The sequence below is a fragment of the Colobus angolensis genome, unplaced genomic scaffold, assembly GCF_000951035.1.
Source record: "Colobus angolensis palliatus isolate OR3802 unplaced genomic scaffold, Cang.pa_1.0 Scaffold205, whole genome shotgun sequence".
In the NCBI taxonomy this organism is placed as follows: Eukaryota; Metazoa; Chordata; class Mammalia; order Primates; family Cercopithecidae; genus Colobus; species Colobus angolensis.
The window spans coordinates 650,311-665,361 of NW_012115211.1; the positions used below are offsets into that span (position 1 = coordinate 650,311).

The window sequence follows — 15,051 nt, forward strand, 5'->3', positions numbered from 1 at the left end:
CTCAGGGGGTCATTTTGGAGACCACATGAAGTATCTAAAGAGGCTAATCCAGGGGCTAGGCCTTGGGAAGTCTCTCATAATTGCCAGTTCTCTTCCATCCCCTCCACCCCAGTCAAACTCCTGTCCTTTATCTGGATCTAGTACAAATATTTAATCTTTGCTATCTGTCTGTGAGGCCAAGGACAGAGGTTCAACATCCAATTTGCAATGTTTTTTTTTCTCCAAGTGTACTTTGAGCATCCCCAATCCCTGCTCGGCCTTCTGTATGTCCCAGATTAATACCCCTTCTCCAAGGAGCTGAACCCTCTTGCCCCCACCCCCAACACCACTGATTCCCCACACCACTACCACTTTCAGAGAGATGTACATGTTCATCCTCATCTCAGTGCCCAAAGCGTGGGGCCCAGAAAGGAGTAAGGTGACAGCCTTTGCTTCCCCAAAGGGCCCAGTGGCCAGTGAGCTTCAGGCAGCCTGAAGGACATTGAGGGCTGTAATTATGCTCGCTATCAAGCAAGTGCCAAGCCTGGAACTTAGGACGAGATGTGCTCACTTAATTGGCTTGGTGCCCCTAGGATGACGCCCTGGATTCCAGCAGCTGATGGGCAGTGGAGACAGGAAACCTGGTGACTGCAGGAGAGACAGCACTGGGGAAGAGCATGGGTGAAAGTTCCTCACCCATACCCCATTCCTTCCAGCAGCTGAAGAAGTGGGCCACCTCGAACCCCTCTTTGCTGAGCCCCCACTACATGCCCTTTGCTCAACACATCTTCACCAAGCACCTACTGTGTGCCCGTCAATACCATCTGCTCTGTGAAAGGCCCAGAGCACAGATGAGTTAGTCACAATCCTGTCCTTGAGGGTCTCATGATCTTTCAACTGAGCCTACAAGCTGGGAGCAGGGAGAGAAAAGGATTTAGAGGCCTACACTCAAGCCTTTGCTTTTCTTCAAAATCTGCAGAGCAACAAAGCCACAGCAGAGTTTAGAAAGAGACCTACCCTTATCAGCTGAAAGTTAACAACTGCTTTGACTTTTAGGAGGAAGGAAGGAAATGCTAGGCCTCAAGATGGCCCCTTTCCCTGGTGTGACGCATCAGAGGGAAGGGGCTTAGTTTAGCAGAAGAGTCAAACCTAGGTTCAGACTTTGGTTCTACTCACTATGTAACCCCAGGCAAGCTCGCAGTGTTCACTGCCATATCCTCGGTGCACAAACTGAGTGTTCAGTAGCATCTAATAACACCAAAGGCATAACTGAGGTGGAGGCAGCAGGATGTGAACTCACAAAAACAAATAAAGAGGCTGGGCCATAGAGCCATTCCAGAGATCTGCCTCATAATTGCTCCTTCACTCCCTTTATAAAAATCCTACCTTCATAGGACTTTCCCACCTCCGGACTTGCCCAGCAACCCATCCTAGAGCCTGAGGGCCCTCTGGGGTCATCCAGTATAGCCTAATTGGACAGCCAGGGAGACTGGGGACCAGAGACAGGCACTGACTGACCCACGGCTACCCAGGCAGTAGGCGGCAGAGCCAGGACTGAAACCCAGCATTCCTGACCCTGCTTAGAGGACCTCCCCTTTCCCCAGAGCAGCTCTGAGTGCAAAGGCTCTGTACACAGGACACAGTGGGAGGGTCATGCTCAGGGCTTGGTCAACCTGCCCAGCAGTGGGGCCTGGACAGATGAGTTCATCACATGCTTATCCTTGAGGGTCTCATAACCCTTCACCTTCACCTGCAAGTGGGGACAGGCTTGGGTGAGTATATAAGGGAGGGAAGTGAAGTCCAAGCACAGGCTTGAGCCCTTGATCCAAGGGCTGGGGCTGGACAAGTCATCTTCCAGGAGCTGGCTCTGCCTCCTGAGTCGTGCTGGATGAAGCGAAACAGGAGCCACAGCCACCGGGGGCTGGTTAAGTGACAGGTGAGTTCCTGCTCCATCTGAGGAAGGCTGGATGCCCTGGCTAGAGAGAAGACAAAATGTACTCTAGCACTTTCCTACTTAAAGTGTGGTCTGGGAACAGCAGCATCAGCATCACCTGTGAGCGGGTTAGAAATGCAGGACCTTGGGCTCCAGACTGGATTTACTGAATCAAAATCTGCATTTTAACAAGATCCCCAGGTGATTAAGTCTGAGAAACACCACCATAAATACTTCAGTCCAAACACTCAGGTAGGGGTGAGACACAGCACTGGGTGCCACCACCTTCTATTCAGCAAGAAAAAAAGGAAAGCATGCCTTCTCGTGGCTGACTGCTTCCCGTTGCAGACAGGTCCCTGAAGCCAGTGGTTTGAGGGGTGCTTAGGGAAGAGCACACTGGAAGTCAGCTTATCTAGCTCCCTACCTTGGCGCCAGGGCCAGCCCCCATGCAGCTGGGAGGAGGAATACAGAAATTTCACTGATGACATATCCCCAACTGAAACAACTGAGAAGACCTAAAAATTTTTCATCGTGCCTAATCCAAATATCTCTGCTAAGCTTATTAGGTGTCTTAAAATTAGGTAGTCATAGCACAGGAAACACACACCATCTTGTTCAACCCTCACCCCATTATACAGACTGGAAACTGAGGGACTGCAGCAAGGTGGGTCTGAGCTCAGGGTTGTCACACACTGCTGGTTCAGTTCTCACCCTGCCTTATCCAGCCCCAACTACCGCCCACAGCTCACTCTGCCAACAAGTGGGAAATGCAGTCTACCAAGTGAACCCTCACTTCCCATCTGCCTTGGGCAACTGTACCGGGATGCTGCAAGGTGGTGAGCTCTAGGTCCCAAATACCAAATGGCAAGTGCTTCTGTGGGGGTTAGAGTTGGGAGGCTCCTGGAGAGGAAGCTGGGAGGACTGCATCTCTGCATTTCTGAGCCCCAGGCCCTCTCAGGCAATCCCAACCTAGCTGACCATGGAGCCGTGGCCTGGGAACTGGCCTGGCCATGGATGCTGAACCCTGGGCCAGTGGGAGCCCCCAGTCCACCCAAGAAATATTCTAGGCAGAGGCCCTTCCCTACTTTACTCACTTGATGATTCTCTGATAATGAGATAAAGCAACACATCCTTCAAAACCCAGAGATGGTGATAAGGCAGCAGTCTTCCAGGAAGCCTTTGGAAAGAGAAGGACTTTCCTTCTCTGGGATGATAAACACTAAGGTCTATGCAGGCCTGGAATTACCAGGGGCCATCTTGATGGCCAAGGAGATAACCTATTTGAAGATAAAGTCAGACCCGCACAATGGAGAAACAAAAGAGAGTCCCCCTCAGGGCTCCTACAGTCCCTGGCCTTGTAGTAACTGCTGATTACAAGCTGATTCTGCATCACACTGGAAACTGCCTGAGGGCCAGGTCTGGGTCTGATCCATATCTGGATCCCCAGTGCCCTGTCAGGGCCCGCCCCAAGGGGGTGCTCTGGCCTCTCTTCAGACCCCTGGGGTTCCCTCCATGCAGGGCTGAGTGTCAGGTATGATGCACAAGAGGCCCATAAAGCTTTGGGACCCTCCATGCCCTTGCACAGGCACTTGGACTCCTGTGAGTTTGGCATCAATACCCTATTTCGATGGTGATACTGGGTCAAGGTCACTCAGCCAGAGGCTGGCAGAGCTGAACTCAATTCAGGCCCAACCTCCAGGCCTGCGTCTGCTCCGATGCTATGTGTCCCCAAGCTCCTTCTCTCTGCTCCCCACAACAAAGCAGGGGGCAGTGGTGGGGAGCTGGGAGGGGAAGGGGAGAAATGGATGATCTGTTTTCCTTCAGAGGGGTGGGTCAGGAGCAGGCATCTTCTACAGCAGGTAAAGTGGCAGCAGCACTTGGGGTTCTAGTCCCAGCTCTGTCACCAACTACCATGCTAAGTCTCCTCACCTCTCTGGGCTTCAGTTTCCTCATCTGTGAAATGGGGGTAAGGAGGGTGAAGTTTGTGATCTCTGGCATCCACCCTCCTGAGGACCTAGCAGGGTATTTGGGACCTGGAGCTTACCTGCTTGCCATAGTTCTGGTACCATTGCTCACGCAGATGGGAAGTGAGGGTTCAGTTGGGCACCCCCACAACACTGCCAGTCCTTGCCACCTGGCTGTCAGTACTTCCTCTGCCCCAGCTGTGGCTGGGAGGAGTCCATCAGAAGCTGGTGCGGATGCCGATGCTGCAATCAGATGCCACCGCATGCCACCATCTTCACACCCAGTCTGACTGTTCCTGACTCCTGGGTGGGGCCGCCAGGGAGCCTCAGCATCCAGCCAAGTCCCTGCTCCAATCTGCCCCCTTACCACACCTGCACTCTCTCTGCACACTCCCACAGCACAGCACCAATGTCACTTTACTTGGCCATCCCACTGCCAGTGACTCATGGGTGCCAGGACTTGGTACTTGATTCATCTGTGGTAAGAGGAGCCATAGGGGTTTACTGCATAGCTGAGCAAATCCATAAGCAAATCCAGAGCAGCCTCAGAGGCAGCTATAGGCCTGGATGCCCAAGTTAGACTGGACTGTCTGGCAGGAGGCCAAGCCAGCCCCATCACTGAGGACTGACCCCAGAGATGGGGGATAAGCATCTTTTGCCCTTCCTAGGTACAAGTTTCTCCATCTATGAAGGGAACACAACCCTGCTACCTACAGATGTCTGTTTCATGGGGGGACATGAGACAGGCTGTGGGGGAAGATTCCCAATAGACGACTCAAATAGCTGCTCCCAGGCAAACACTTGCTCCTATCTTTGGGGAAGGCACAGGAAGTAGAGCTGCCAGAGAGGCCTGGAGCAGCTCTTTTACCACCCGGAAAGCAATCCTCTTCTCCCACGCCTAAGTGGGGCTTCACCGTCCCACAGCACTCTCTGGGAAGGTAGGCAAGGGTTGAACTGGCAATCCCGTTTCACAGAGAAGGAAACTGAGGTGAGGTGAAGCCCAAAGAGGCAAAATCACTTGCTTGAGGTCAGGGTGTGGCAGCCAGGACTTAAGGAGGGTATTCAGGCTCCCAGTCCTCTCATCATGTCTACAATGCTACGCTGGTGAGGGCTGGCCCCACTAAACAAGCCAGCCCACACCCAGACTTCAGGAACATATCCTGGCAAAGAAGAGCTGCCTCCTCCATCCATATCATGCCCAGAGTCTCGTGTAGACGTTCTGGTGAGACTGGATTCCACCCCCTGCCCCCACCAACCTACGTGCTTTCAAGCAGGTCTCAGACCCAGGGCCCAGCCCAGGGCTGGGGTGTTGAAGGGTGTCTATGAGCACCTCCTTGCCCAATATGTGATATCAAAGTGACCAGGAAGGCCACACCTCCGGGCTGATGAAACCCAAGTTTTCTGGGCTTCTTCTCACATGCCTGAGGGCAGCAGTGTCTGAGCCCCAACTCCCTAAATCTGAGAAAGAGGGCCCTGGGCCAGGTCTGCCCCTGCCTGGCTCTGTGACCTCAGGCAAGTCACCTAACTCTAGCTTTGGTTTTCTTATCTGTAGGATGAGGGTGATAATCCCCACCTCACAGGATTGTTGGGAACATTAAATTTTAAAACATGTAGGGCACATGTGACATTTGTGAGATAATTAAGCGGTGGCTACTGCCATTGCTCCTCCTGTCTCCAGAGTGGGAAGGGGTATACATAATGAGCAAGCAGCATTCTTCCAGAGGCGCATGGCCATAGGTGTGTGTTATAGGAAGAGGTCGCAGAGTGACGGTAGCATAGAGGAGGCTCCAAGAAGCCCATGAGGCTTCACCAGGGCCCTGAAGATCTAGGGGGCAAACAGGAGGGAAGTGGACACTGTGGATGGGGGAAATTGTTGGAACAAGGCCTTGCAGGGAATTCTAATGAGGCAGACTCAAATACTCAAGAGCCCAGAAAGGGGGGTGCGTGACTGTCTGAAATAGAAGCTGAGAATAAAGAAGTTGGAATGAGTAGTCAAAGGTGGCTTCCTGGGGGAGGTGGGTGGGGACAGAGCTAAGACCCAAAGCATAGAGCACATACAAGGTACTAAGCGCTAATACTGGCCCTGGGGAAACAGCAGTGAGCACAGCAGATGATGTCCTGCCTCAGAGGCAGCTATAGGCCTGATATCCAAGTTAGACTGGCTCAAGTTAAGTTAGGATGCTTAACTTCTGCTGAGGGAGAGATAAAACACTTACGTATTAATGTATGATGTAACATCAGGCAGCGATGAGCGCTATGAAGAAAAATAATTTGGGGCAATGAGATAGAGGGGCAGGAGGATCCCTGGCCTATGGAGAGCAGGACCTGAGCGCACATGGGGAAGCAGTAGTAGACAGAAAATATGGGCAGCTCACGCCTCTGGACAGTCCACATTGTGTCCTCCACCCACCTCACCTCCATACTGGCATCTGGCAGGGGACATGCCAGCCTGGAGATGGTGCAGAGAACAGGGCTGAGAGTCAGGAGAACCTGGCCTCTAACTCGTAGGAAGTGGACTGAATGAGTCACTTCCTATACAAGCTTCAGCTTCCTCATCTATACAGTGGGGCTAATACCTACCTCACCAGATTGTTGTGGGAACTAAATGAGATAATGTATAGCCAAGAGCTTCATAAAAAGTAAAGATCTGTATGAATGCTGGTTAATTACCAAGTACGCCTTGGTGTCCTCTCCTGTTTGATGGGTAAAATAATGCCTGCCCTGCCTAGGAATAGAGGCGTAGGCAACAGGCTGACTTAGGATTCAAACCCTGGCTCTGATTCTTACCTGCAATGAGATCTTGCAAGTCACTCCCCCTCCCTGGGACTCAGTGTCCTCCTTAGCTTTAATCCAGGATTGTCATAAGGAATCTAAATAACTTATGGAAAAGGGCCAGAATGTCTGGCATGAATGTAAGAGAGCCAGAAAGATGCCAGCCAAAAGAGGTGTGAACAGCCTCTTGGGCTCCCTCAGGCAGGGGGGGTCACCCTGCCCACATCCCCAACCCCAAGGATGCCACACCTGGGCCCATCTGGACCTAATGTCTGCCCTGGGTCTAGGTGAGTAAGAAAGTCACTCCCAAGTTACCCCCAAAGGGCTGAGGACAAGTTGCACAGAGACAGAGAGCACAAACAGTTTTTAAAGAGGTGCATGGTAACAGACTGTATATTATGAGAAGAGGTAGCAGAGTGAGGGTCAGTACATATTGACTCCTGGCAGGCTCTTCCAGCCCCAGGGAGGTCTAGGAAGTCAGGCCAAGTGCCAAAGAGATGCCACTTCATCAAGGCTGGAGGTGAGCTCTCTTCCAGGCTCCTCCAGGCAGGTACCTTTCAGCGGGAGTCCACATACACGATGATGAGAGGCCAGTCATGGCAAAGCTGCCATCTCTGGAGGGTCATGCCCGCTGCTATTAGAATCCCAGGCTAGGGCTGGGCTCCCGCAAGCCTCACACAGGAAGCTGTCTCCACTTGGTGCCTCACCATGTGCTCAGCCAGAGACTCCTTCCCTCTAGGAAGTCTCCCCACACTCCCTGACCTCACTGCAGTGCTCCCAGGTAGAGTTCTATTGCTTCCAAGTCTAGTTTGGTCAGTCTTTTAGCACACACTTACCAGGCATCCACCAGACACTGAGCACTGAGACCAACCTGTTGACCCTTTCTCTGGAAAGTCTTCCTTCTCCTCCACCCAGGTTGGACTGACCACATCCCTGCCTGTCCCATCTCACCCCTGTACTCATCCCTTTTTCATTCTGGGAAAAGGTATGTGTGTGAATGACATCTCATTCATCTGGGCCCTGATGCTCCGCACAGGGTCAGGCGCAGAGAAGGTGCTCGATCAATGTTTGCTGAATGACTGAATGCTTGAGGGGACTGTGATGAACAAACAGGGCCTAGATAAAGACAGAAAAAAGTCCACCCACCGCTGACTGACCTGTGCCATGATGGAGGGTCAAGCAGAGCTTTCTGAGGAATCAGGAGGGAAAGGTCTTCTCCAGCTGGAGGCTGGTTAATGTTGGGGCAATGATAGAAGGCCTCAGAGGAAGGGAGAGACAAAGGGGGAACCTAAACACTAACATCCATATCAGTGCTTTCTAAGTACCCTTTACACACCAGGCTCCACACCAGGAGGGGAGCTTCTAGATCCTGCCTCGCCTCTGCTTCTTGGGCATCTGCTAGAGGCTGAGTTCTGCTCCTGGGCTGCCCATCCCAGATATAGCTGGGAGACAAGGCTGCGAACATTTATACACAAAGGATCAGTCAGGACTGGGAATCCAGGGGAAGCCCCCAACCCCTACACGAGGGTGTTCTTAGGGATGCCTTCCAGGAGGAAGGCACAGAGACAGGACCCCAGGAAGTAGAGTCCTGCAAAAGGCATTGCAAAGGCCCGAAACTGAGAAAGAAGACAAGTTTGAGGAATTAACTGCAAGTAGTTTAGTCAGACTGCAGCACAGAGACTGTGAGTCTAGTTGGAAAAGTAGAGAAACAGGGAGGCATGAAGGACTGGGATGCTAGGTAGAGGAGTCCTGGCCTCTACCCTGAAGGCAGAGAAGACAGACAGTCAGAGCCCACTCCCTCCACTGGTGCCTAAGAGCCCTAAGGCAGCTCATTAGCCATCTATCTGGTCCCAAAATGCCAGTGAGTTCTTTTCTGAAAAGATTAACAATTCCCTTTAAGGGTTCTATTTTGCAAATGAGGTATCCTTAAAGCACGGCCCACTGGGACATCTGGCCCAAAGGGGCAGCCAAACTACTGAAGAGCCAGCACACAGCTATGCTAGGTGTGCCAGGTGGGAAGTGGGCCATCAGGACCCTGCAGGGGCTGTCAGTCCTCAGGGCCTGCTGCAGGGAGCCAGGCATCCTGAAGATCTGTAGACTTGCTGGGGCCCTAAGCCTCTTCCTCCCCTCTCTAGGTTTCCCCATGAGCACTAAATTAGGAAGCTGGGGTAGATCAGTTGAAATCTGAGTGCTGCTAACTTGGGTCACCAGTGCTCTGCTAAAATCCACCAATGATTTTTTATCCACAGAAGATCTCCCTAAAGGGAATATAAGCCTGTCCTCAGGCTATCCATACACCTGGGTTTTTGCATATTCCGTTTTCATCAAGTAGGACAGAGTTGCAAGAAGTAAGGCCAAGGAAGTGAGGCTCTTAGAATGCCGTGTTCCTCATACCGAACATGGAGCTATATCCAGGACCCTGGACATGATTGCTGAGGACCCCAGGGGCCCGCTTTCCCCACCCCACCCACTGTGACCGAGCACATTCAAAACGTAGCTACTGCAGTGGAAGGGGCTGCCATGGCAACACTACTAGCTTGTGAGTAGGTCACCAAGGAATCTCCAAAATATGTCCCCATCACAATATATGGGCAAGCGTGGGGAGCCAGGTTCTTCTGGGGCACTTACCTTGGCCCCAAGTAGATGAGTGCACCATTTTCACAAGGAGAAGCTGAAGACAAGAATAAGGAGGTGGCTGACCTCAAAAGTCCCACAGCAGTTAGGGACAAGAATGGAATCACATTTCTCCAGCAGGGATGGAAGGAAGCCAAGGGGGTCATCTCAACCAGTCCTCCTCACTGTGCAGATGAGAGAGCTGGGGCCCCAAGAGGTAGCGTCATGCCCAAGGTCACATGGGAAGCAGAGGCAGGGCTTAGAATGGCTAATTCTGCTCTAATAAGAATAGGAGTTTGTGTTTCCCATTTCCATTGATTTACCCAAAAGGTTCACAGGCTTAGCCTCTCTGCATCTGCACCATAATCTGCACAGGTTCTTAAGACACTTTTGCTCATTTCATAGATGAGGAGACTGAGGGTAAGGCAGGGTAGTGGCTTGCTGAGGCTGCAGAGCAGTTCAGTGACCAAGAAGGAGCTGGACAGAGCACAGGCTTGACTCCTAGCCCTGGGCCCTGCCCATGAGGCCCTCAAATCAGCCAGCAGCTCCATACCAGGAGGTCTTCAAAGTGCTGAAGGCCAATAAACTAACTGCACCAGGCTCCTTTCCCATGAGCTGTCAAGTCTTCCTCCTGCTGCAGACAAAGGTGAGCCACCACAGGCCTGGATCCAGCATCCTCTCTGAATCTCTTGTCTCTGGCTCTCAGTACACTAGGACCTCAGCCTCGGTTGGTCACTCAGAGGCCCTGCAGTCAGCCTGCCTCTCTCATCCAAATCTTATGCCTCCATTTATGCTACTTCCTGTACCTGAATGTTCTTACCTGTCTCACTAATGTCTATTCATCTTTCCAGATCCGGACTGAATGTCACCTCTTCCAGGAAGACTTCCCTGACCTCAGGGTGATCAAGCTCCCCAGTCTCACCTCTTTGCAGTCTTTCCTGTCATTGCTCAGATCACTCTGCACAGTCATCTTGTGTACATCCCCTGGTCTCACTTCCTCAAAGGCAGGGACTTCAGCTGACACACGGAAGGTACTCAATCAATAAAATGAAGGGTTCACACCCCAAGTCCCTTCCTCAGTGAAGCCTTCCTGGATACCCTAGAGCAGGGTCTGCCACTCTCTACTGTGTTGGGGGCCTGTTGAATGTGTAACACAGGACAAATGACAAGGACTAACATGAATGTCACAAGTTCACAAACATTCACACTCAGGTTAACCCAAACCCTCCATCCTTGAGAATCTGAGAATTCTGACCCTATTTTCCAGAAAGAAGGAGTGAGATCCCCAGAGAGGAAGTGAACCCCTCCTAGTGACATCCCAGAAAAAAGTCAGGCCTGGAACCCCGGCTCTCTGGCTTCTAATAAGCCCTGGGAAGCGGTAAGGGTGACCACTGAGCCCGGCTCTGCCCATTTGCCACTCAGCCTTGGAGCCAGCTCCTTGCCAGACTGTGGGTACCTCCAGGGCAGGGAACAGCTGCAACCCCAGCACCCAGCCCCTAGCACAGGTGGTTACAGGTACAGAGGAGGCCCGAGAAAGGCTCGAGGAATCACACTGAAGCTAAAAGCAGGGCTTCCTACAAGAGGAATGGGGCAGTCTAATTAATGATTATTTCATTCAACAAATACTAAGTACCTATTACCAGTGCCAGGCACTGTGCTAGATGCTGGGGTCACAGCACTGAGAAAGACAGACAAGGTTCCTGTTTCCAAGGGACTGATACTTTTTTTCTGTTTGTTCTTTTTTTTTGTTTTGAGATGGAGTCTCACTCTGTTACCCAGGCTGGAGTGCAGTGGCACAATCTTGGCTCACTGTAACCTCCTCCTCCTGGGTTCAAGCAAGTCTCCTGCCTCAGCCTCCCAGGAAAGTTGGGATTACAGGCACGCACCACCACACCTGGCTAATTTTTGTATTTTTAGTAGAGACAGGGTTTTACCATGTTGGCCAGCCTGGTCTCAAACTCCTGACCTCAAGTTATCCTCCCGCCTCGGCCTCCCAAAAGTGCTGGGATTACGGGAGAAAGCCATGGCACGTGGCCAGCCAAGGGGCTGATATTCTTATGGGGGAGACAATTGCTTCAACAGGTAAGCACAAATGAAAATTTAGATACTGATAAGGGCTATAAAAATAAAAGAAGATGTGGTGATTAAGGGTGGCTCTCTAGATAGGGTAGCCAGGGACGACCTCTGAGAGGAGACTGACTGTTCTGAAGCCAGCCATGCAAAGACCTGGGCTGAAAGGCCCAGAGATAAGACAGAATTAGGAGTAATGCTGCAGGAACAGGAACACCATCGTGTGTCTGCAGCATGGTGGGTGACATGCTAGGAGAGGAAATTGTGATGGCAGTGGAGGCTGTTCACATGGGGCTTACTTCATAGGCCAGGAGGAGGAGTTTAGAAAGTCTGAAGTGTGAGTGGGTATGGGGAGGGAGCAACTGGCAGTTCACCTGGCAGCCAAAGCTCTGGGGGATCTTAGTGTCTCTAATCCACTAGGGCAGGCTCGGGGAGCTTCCTTAAAAAGCTTGAGTAGGAATGAGCTGCCACCCGCATCATGAAGACAACCTTCCCTCATTCAGTAAACCATTGAGCACCTACAATACACAGAGCCCTGCACTCAGCCCTTCACGGCCTTGCAACCCTTCTCTTGGCTTAAGGAGTCAGGCCACAGACTGGGAGATGGATCTGGGTTCTAGCCTGGCTTTGATAACCCTGAGAAAGTCTCTTCTTTCTGGGGACCCCAGTGATCCCATCTGTAACATGAGGGTTGGGCCCAATCCAGCACTAATTTTTACAACTTAAGTACTTGCTGTTGAATTTGAGGGCGTGAGGGTGAAGTTGGTGCAGGATTTCAACACTGGCCTTTGAGTCACTGAGCCTGTTAATACATTACTCTTGGCCCTCCTTTCTCAGCCTAGATGAGCCCTTGGTTTAACGCAGCCCCAAAGTTGCCTCTATTCAGCTGGGAAAGTGATGTAGGTGAGGGGGGAAGCCACACAGAACTGGAGAGGGGAGCATGAGAGTAATCTTCTCATTCTTAGGACTAGGTTAGGTGACTGTCAACTCTCAGTTCCCAGTTACCCCCAACAATCTAGCCACTGAGTTTCAAGCAGATCCACAGTGATGCAGAACTCCATCCTCACCCACCCCAGCCTGTTGCAGTCCTCAACAGCTGTCAGAAAGGACTCCTCTGCTACATTAAAACTTGTACCCATCATCCCACTCCTGTTCCTGGCCTCGCTCTTTGGAGCCACACACAACAAATCAGCTCAGAATTTTACCAGGACCACCACCATCTCATGCTAGGTCCTGTGCTGAACCTTGTGGATACAGGCAGGTGTCAGAGGGCTCTTCTGAATGAAGAGCCCCCAGTCCAAACGCAAGGATGAAGAACAAGATATATATCCCTTGTGTCCTGATGAACTCTGCAACCTCCATGCCTGGCACAGCACAGCCCTCCAAAGGTTAGGAAATATCAATACAGACTCCCGCTTCCCCCAGCATGCACCCACCTGCCCATACTCCCATAGTTGGCCTGTTTTTTTGGCCAAGAAACCAGATGCCAGGGTATCTATTTCAATCTCACCCATTACAGGACTTCCCTTCACAGAATCCACGGTCTCTACTTGAATGCCGTCACTGACAGGCTGTTCACCAGCTCACAACAGTGGGACCTTATCCGCAGAGGCAAACTAGGCCACTGGGGAGTATCTTCAAGGACCAAGGATCTAGAAGGCAGGTCTAATGGAGATGCCCAGATAACAAAATGTGTTTCAGTGCCCTCCCCTACTCCACCCAATCTTTCACCAAAGTAGATCCCAGAAAGCTGAACTGACTGGTTTGCATTTCATACCAGCCCTTCCTACATTCCATGATGTAAATCCTTGCACCGAGTTAAAAAAAAAAAAAAAAAGTTTTCAAGATCTGATAACAACATAGGGAAATGTTCCTGACATGATATTAAGTGGCTTGGTTAAAATCATTCGCTAGACTACAAGTTCTCCTAAGGAACAAACTCTAAGTCAAAAACATGACAGCCAGGGTCACTGACTCCTGGAATACACAGCTCCCAGCCTGTGGATGGCAGAGCCGAGGGAAAGGAGTCTCCAGGAAGCCTACCACAGAGAACATCCCTATTCCACTGCCTAGTGCCAAAACATTTTTAAAAGCATGAACAAGGGCAAGTCCCTTCATTCCCTCAGGACATCAAAGGACACAGGGAACAGAAAAGGACTCAAGTGAGAGAGCGGGCTGTCAGAGGCTACTGGCTGGATGCATGGGGCAGCTCAGACTGCTCGCCCCCGGGACAGGGCAGCACCTGGGTACCTACCTCTTCGAGGGCTACAAGCAGCACCCACACCAAGAGGGGCAGATAACCACAGCAATAATCACACAAGGACCCACACCAAGAGGGGCAGATAACCACAGCAATAATCACACAAGGAGCAATGCCAATGCCTAGGTCACAGTTAAAGTGTGGTACACCTGCAGGGTGGGTTATTGCAACCACTAGGACATTATAAGTGATTCTGATTAACAGAAGGGAAACCTCGATGTTACATTAAGGGGGAGAAAACAAGATTCATAACTATATCTACAGTATGTCCTCAACCATATCTACGCAATGTGTATAAAGAATATGATCAAGAGATATACTAAAAGGCTAATAGGAAGCTATCTTTGGATAGTCGATTTACCAGAAATTTGTTTCATTTGTCTATATTTTTCAAAATTTCCATAATTAGCATGCTTTATTTTTATAACAAAGGTGGGCGGAGTAGGCGACTGTTAGTTACTAAAGAAAAATCCATGTCAGAGAGGCTCAGCAAGCAGAATACAGACTTAGAAGGAGGGAGGGGGGCTTCATGCAAGACACACACGCAGACCAGGACAGCTGTGATGACTTCCCAGGGTCTCCCGTATTTGTACTTGAATCCAGGGCTCAAGGCATCAGCTAAGGAAAACTTAGGCATGCTTCCTCCCACTTCAGTTTCTCCAACTCTAGGCAAGGAAGGTGGGGGTTGGAAGAGCTGCTCTTCCTTGCTTGGGAAAAGCTGCAGCGGGTAGGGGGTGGGGTTTGATTTCAACTCTGCGCGATTCACTGAGGACCTCAGTTCTACCTTGGAGGACGTGCAGGGTCCTCTCCGCTGCCTCCTAATCATGCCAGGCTCACAGTTGCTGCTGTGTGGGCTCCAGAGCCTGGGCGAGAGGATGGGCGTGGGGCAGAGGACAGGGCAGACACACCTGTTCCAGGCGGGCATGTCCCCCGTCTGGTGGCTGTCTCAGGAGACTGCAAAACCCATGCCATCCTGCCCCATCCAGTCTCTCACTGCCAAAGCCAGCTCTAACTGGTGAAGGGGTCACCAGTCGCAGTGGGGGCTGGGGAGGAGTTCTTGAATATCCCTAATAACTAAGAGTGGTGGGTGGTACCACTCCCAACTCACGGATGAGGGAAACAAGCCGGGGGGTGGAAAGTGACGTAACAGGTCGCAAAAATTGATGAGTGCCAGGGTAGAGAATCAACGTGCACTCATCAGCACCCACCAGCCTGCCACAGGGCCCTTTCCAGAAAATCTTCTCGCAGGTCCATAACCCCTGCGCGGTGGCACTCACCCCATCTCCCAGACCCCTCGCGCGACAGCGCAGGTCCTCCGTGAGAGCGCTGGCTCCGGTCAGCCTCGGCCTGACGCTCGCCGCGCAGGACCCCGGAGTAGGCGGCTATAAGGGTCTTCATGGCTGAATATGAAGCCCGCCCAGTCACGGCCCCGCGGGAAGCCGCCTCACCCCGAGCCCCTG

General features: G+C 51.6%; 1 protein-coding gene across 2 annotated transcripts in view; it reads right to left on the reverse strand.

Annotated features, from left to right (window-relative positions):
• DGAT2 (diacylglycerol O-acyltransferase 2) overlaps window positions 1-15,045 on the reverse strand; it is a 32,140-nt gene extending 17,095 nt beyond the window's left edge. For both annotated transcript variants that reach the window (XM_011942006.1, XM_011942005.1), the window contains exon 1: window positions 14,869-15,045. In XM_011942006.1, coding sequence (XP_011797396.1) covers window positions 14,869-14,989 — 121 coding nt within the window. In that variant the 5' untranslated portion in view covers window positions 14,990-15,045. The remainder of the gene's footprint in view (window positions 1-14,868) is intronic.
• Window positions 15,046-15,051: the final 6 nt, after the last annotated feature.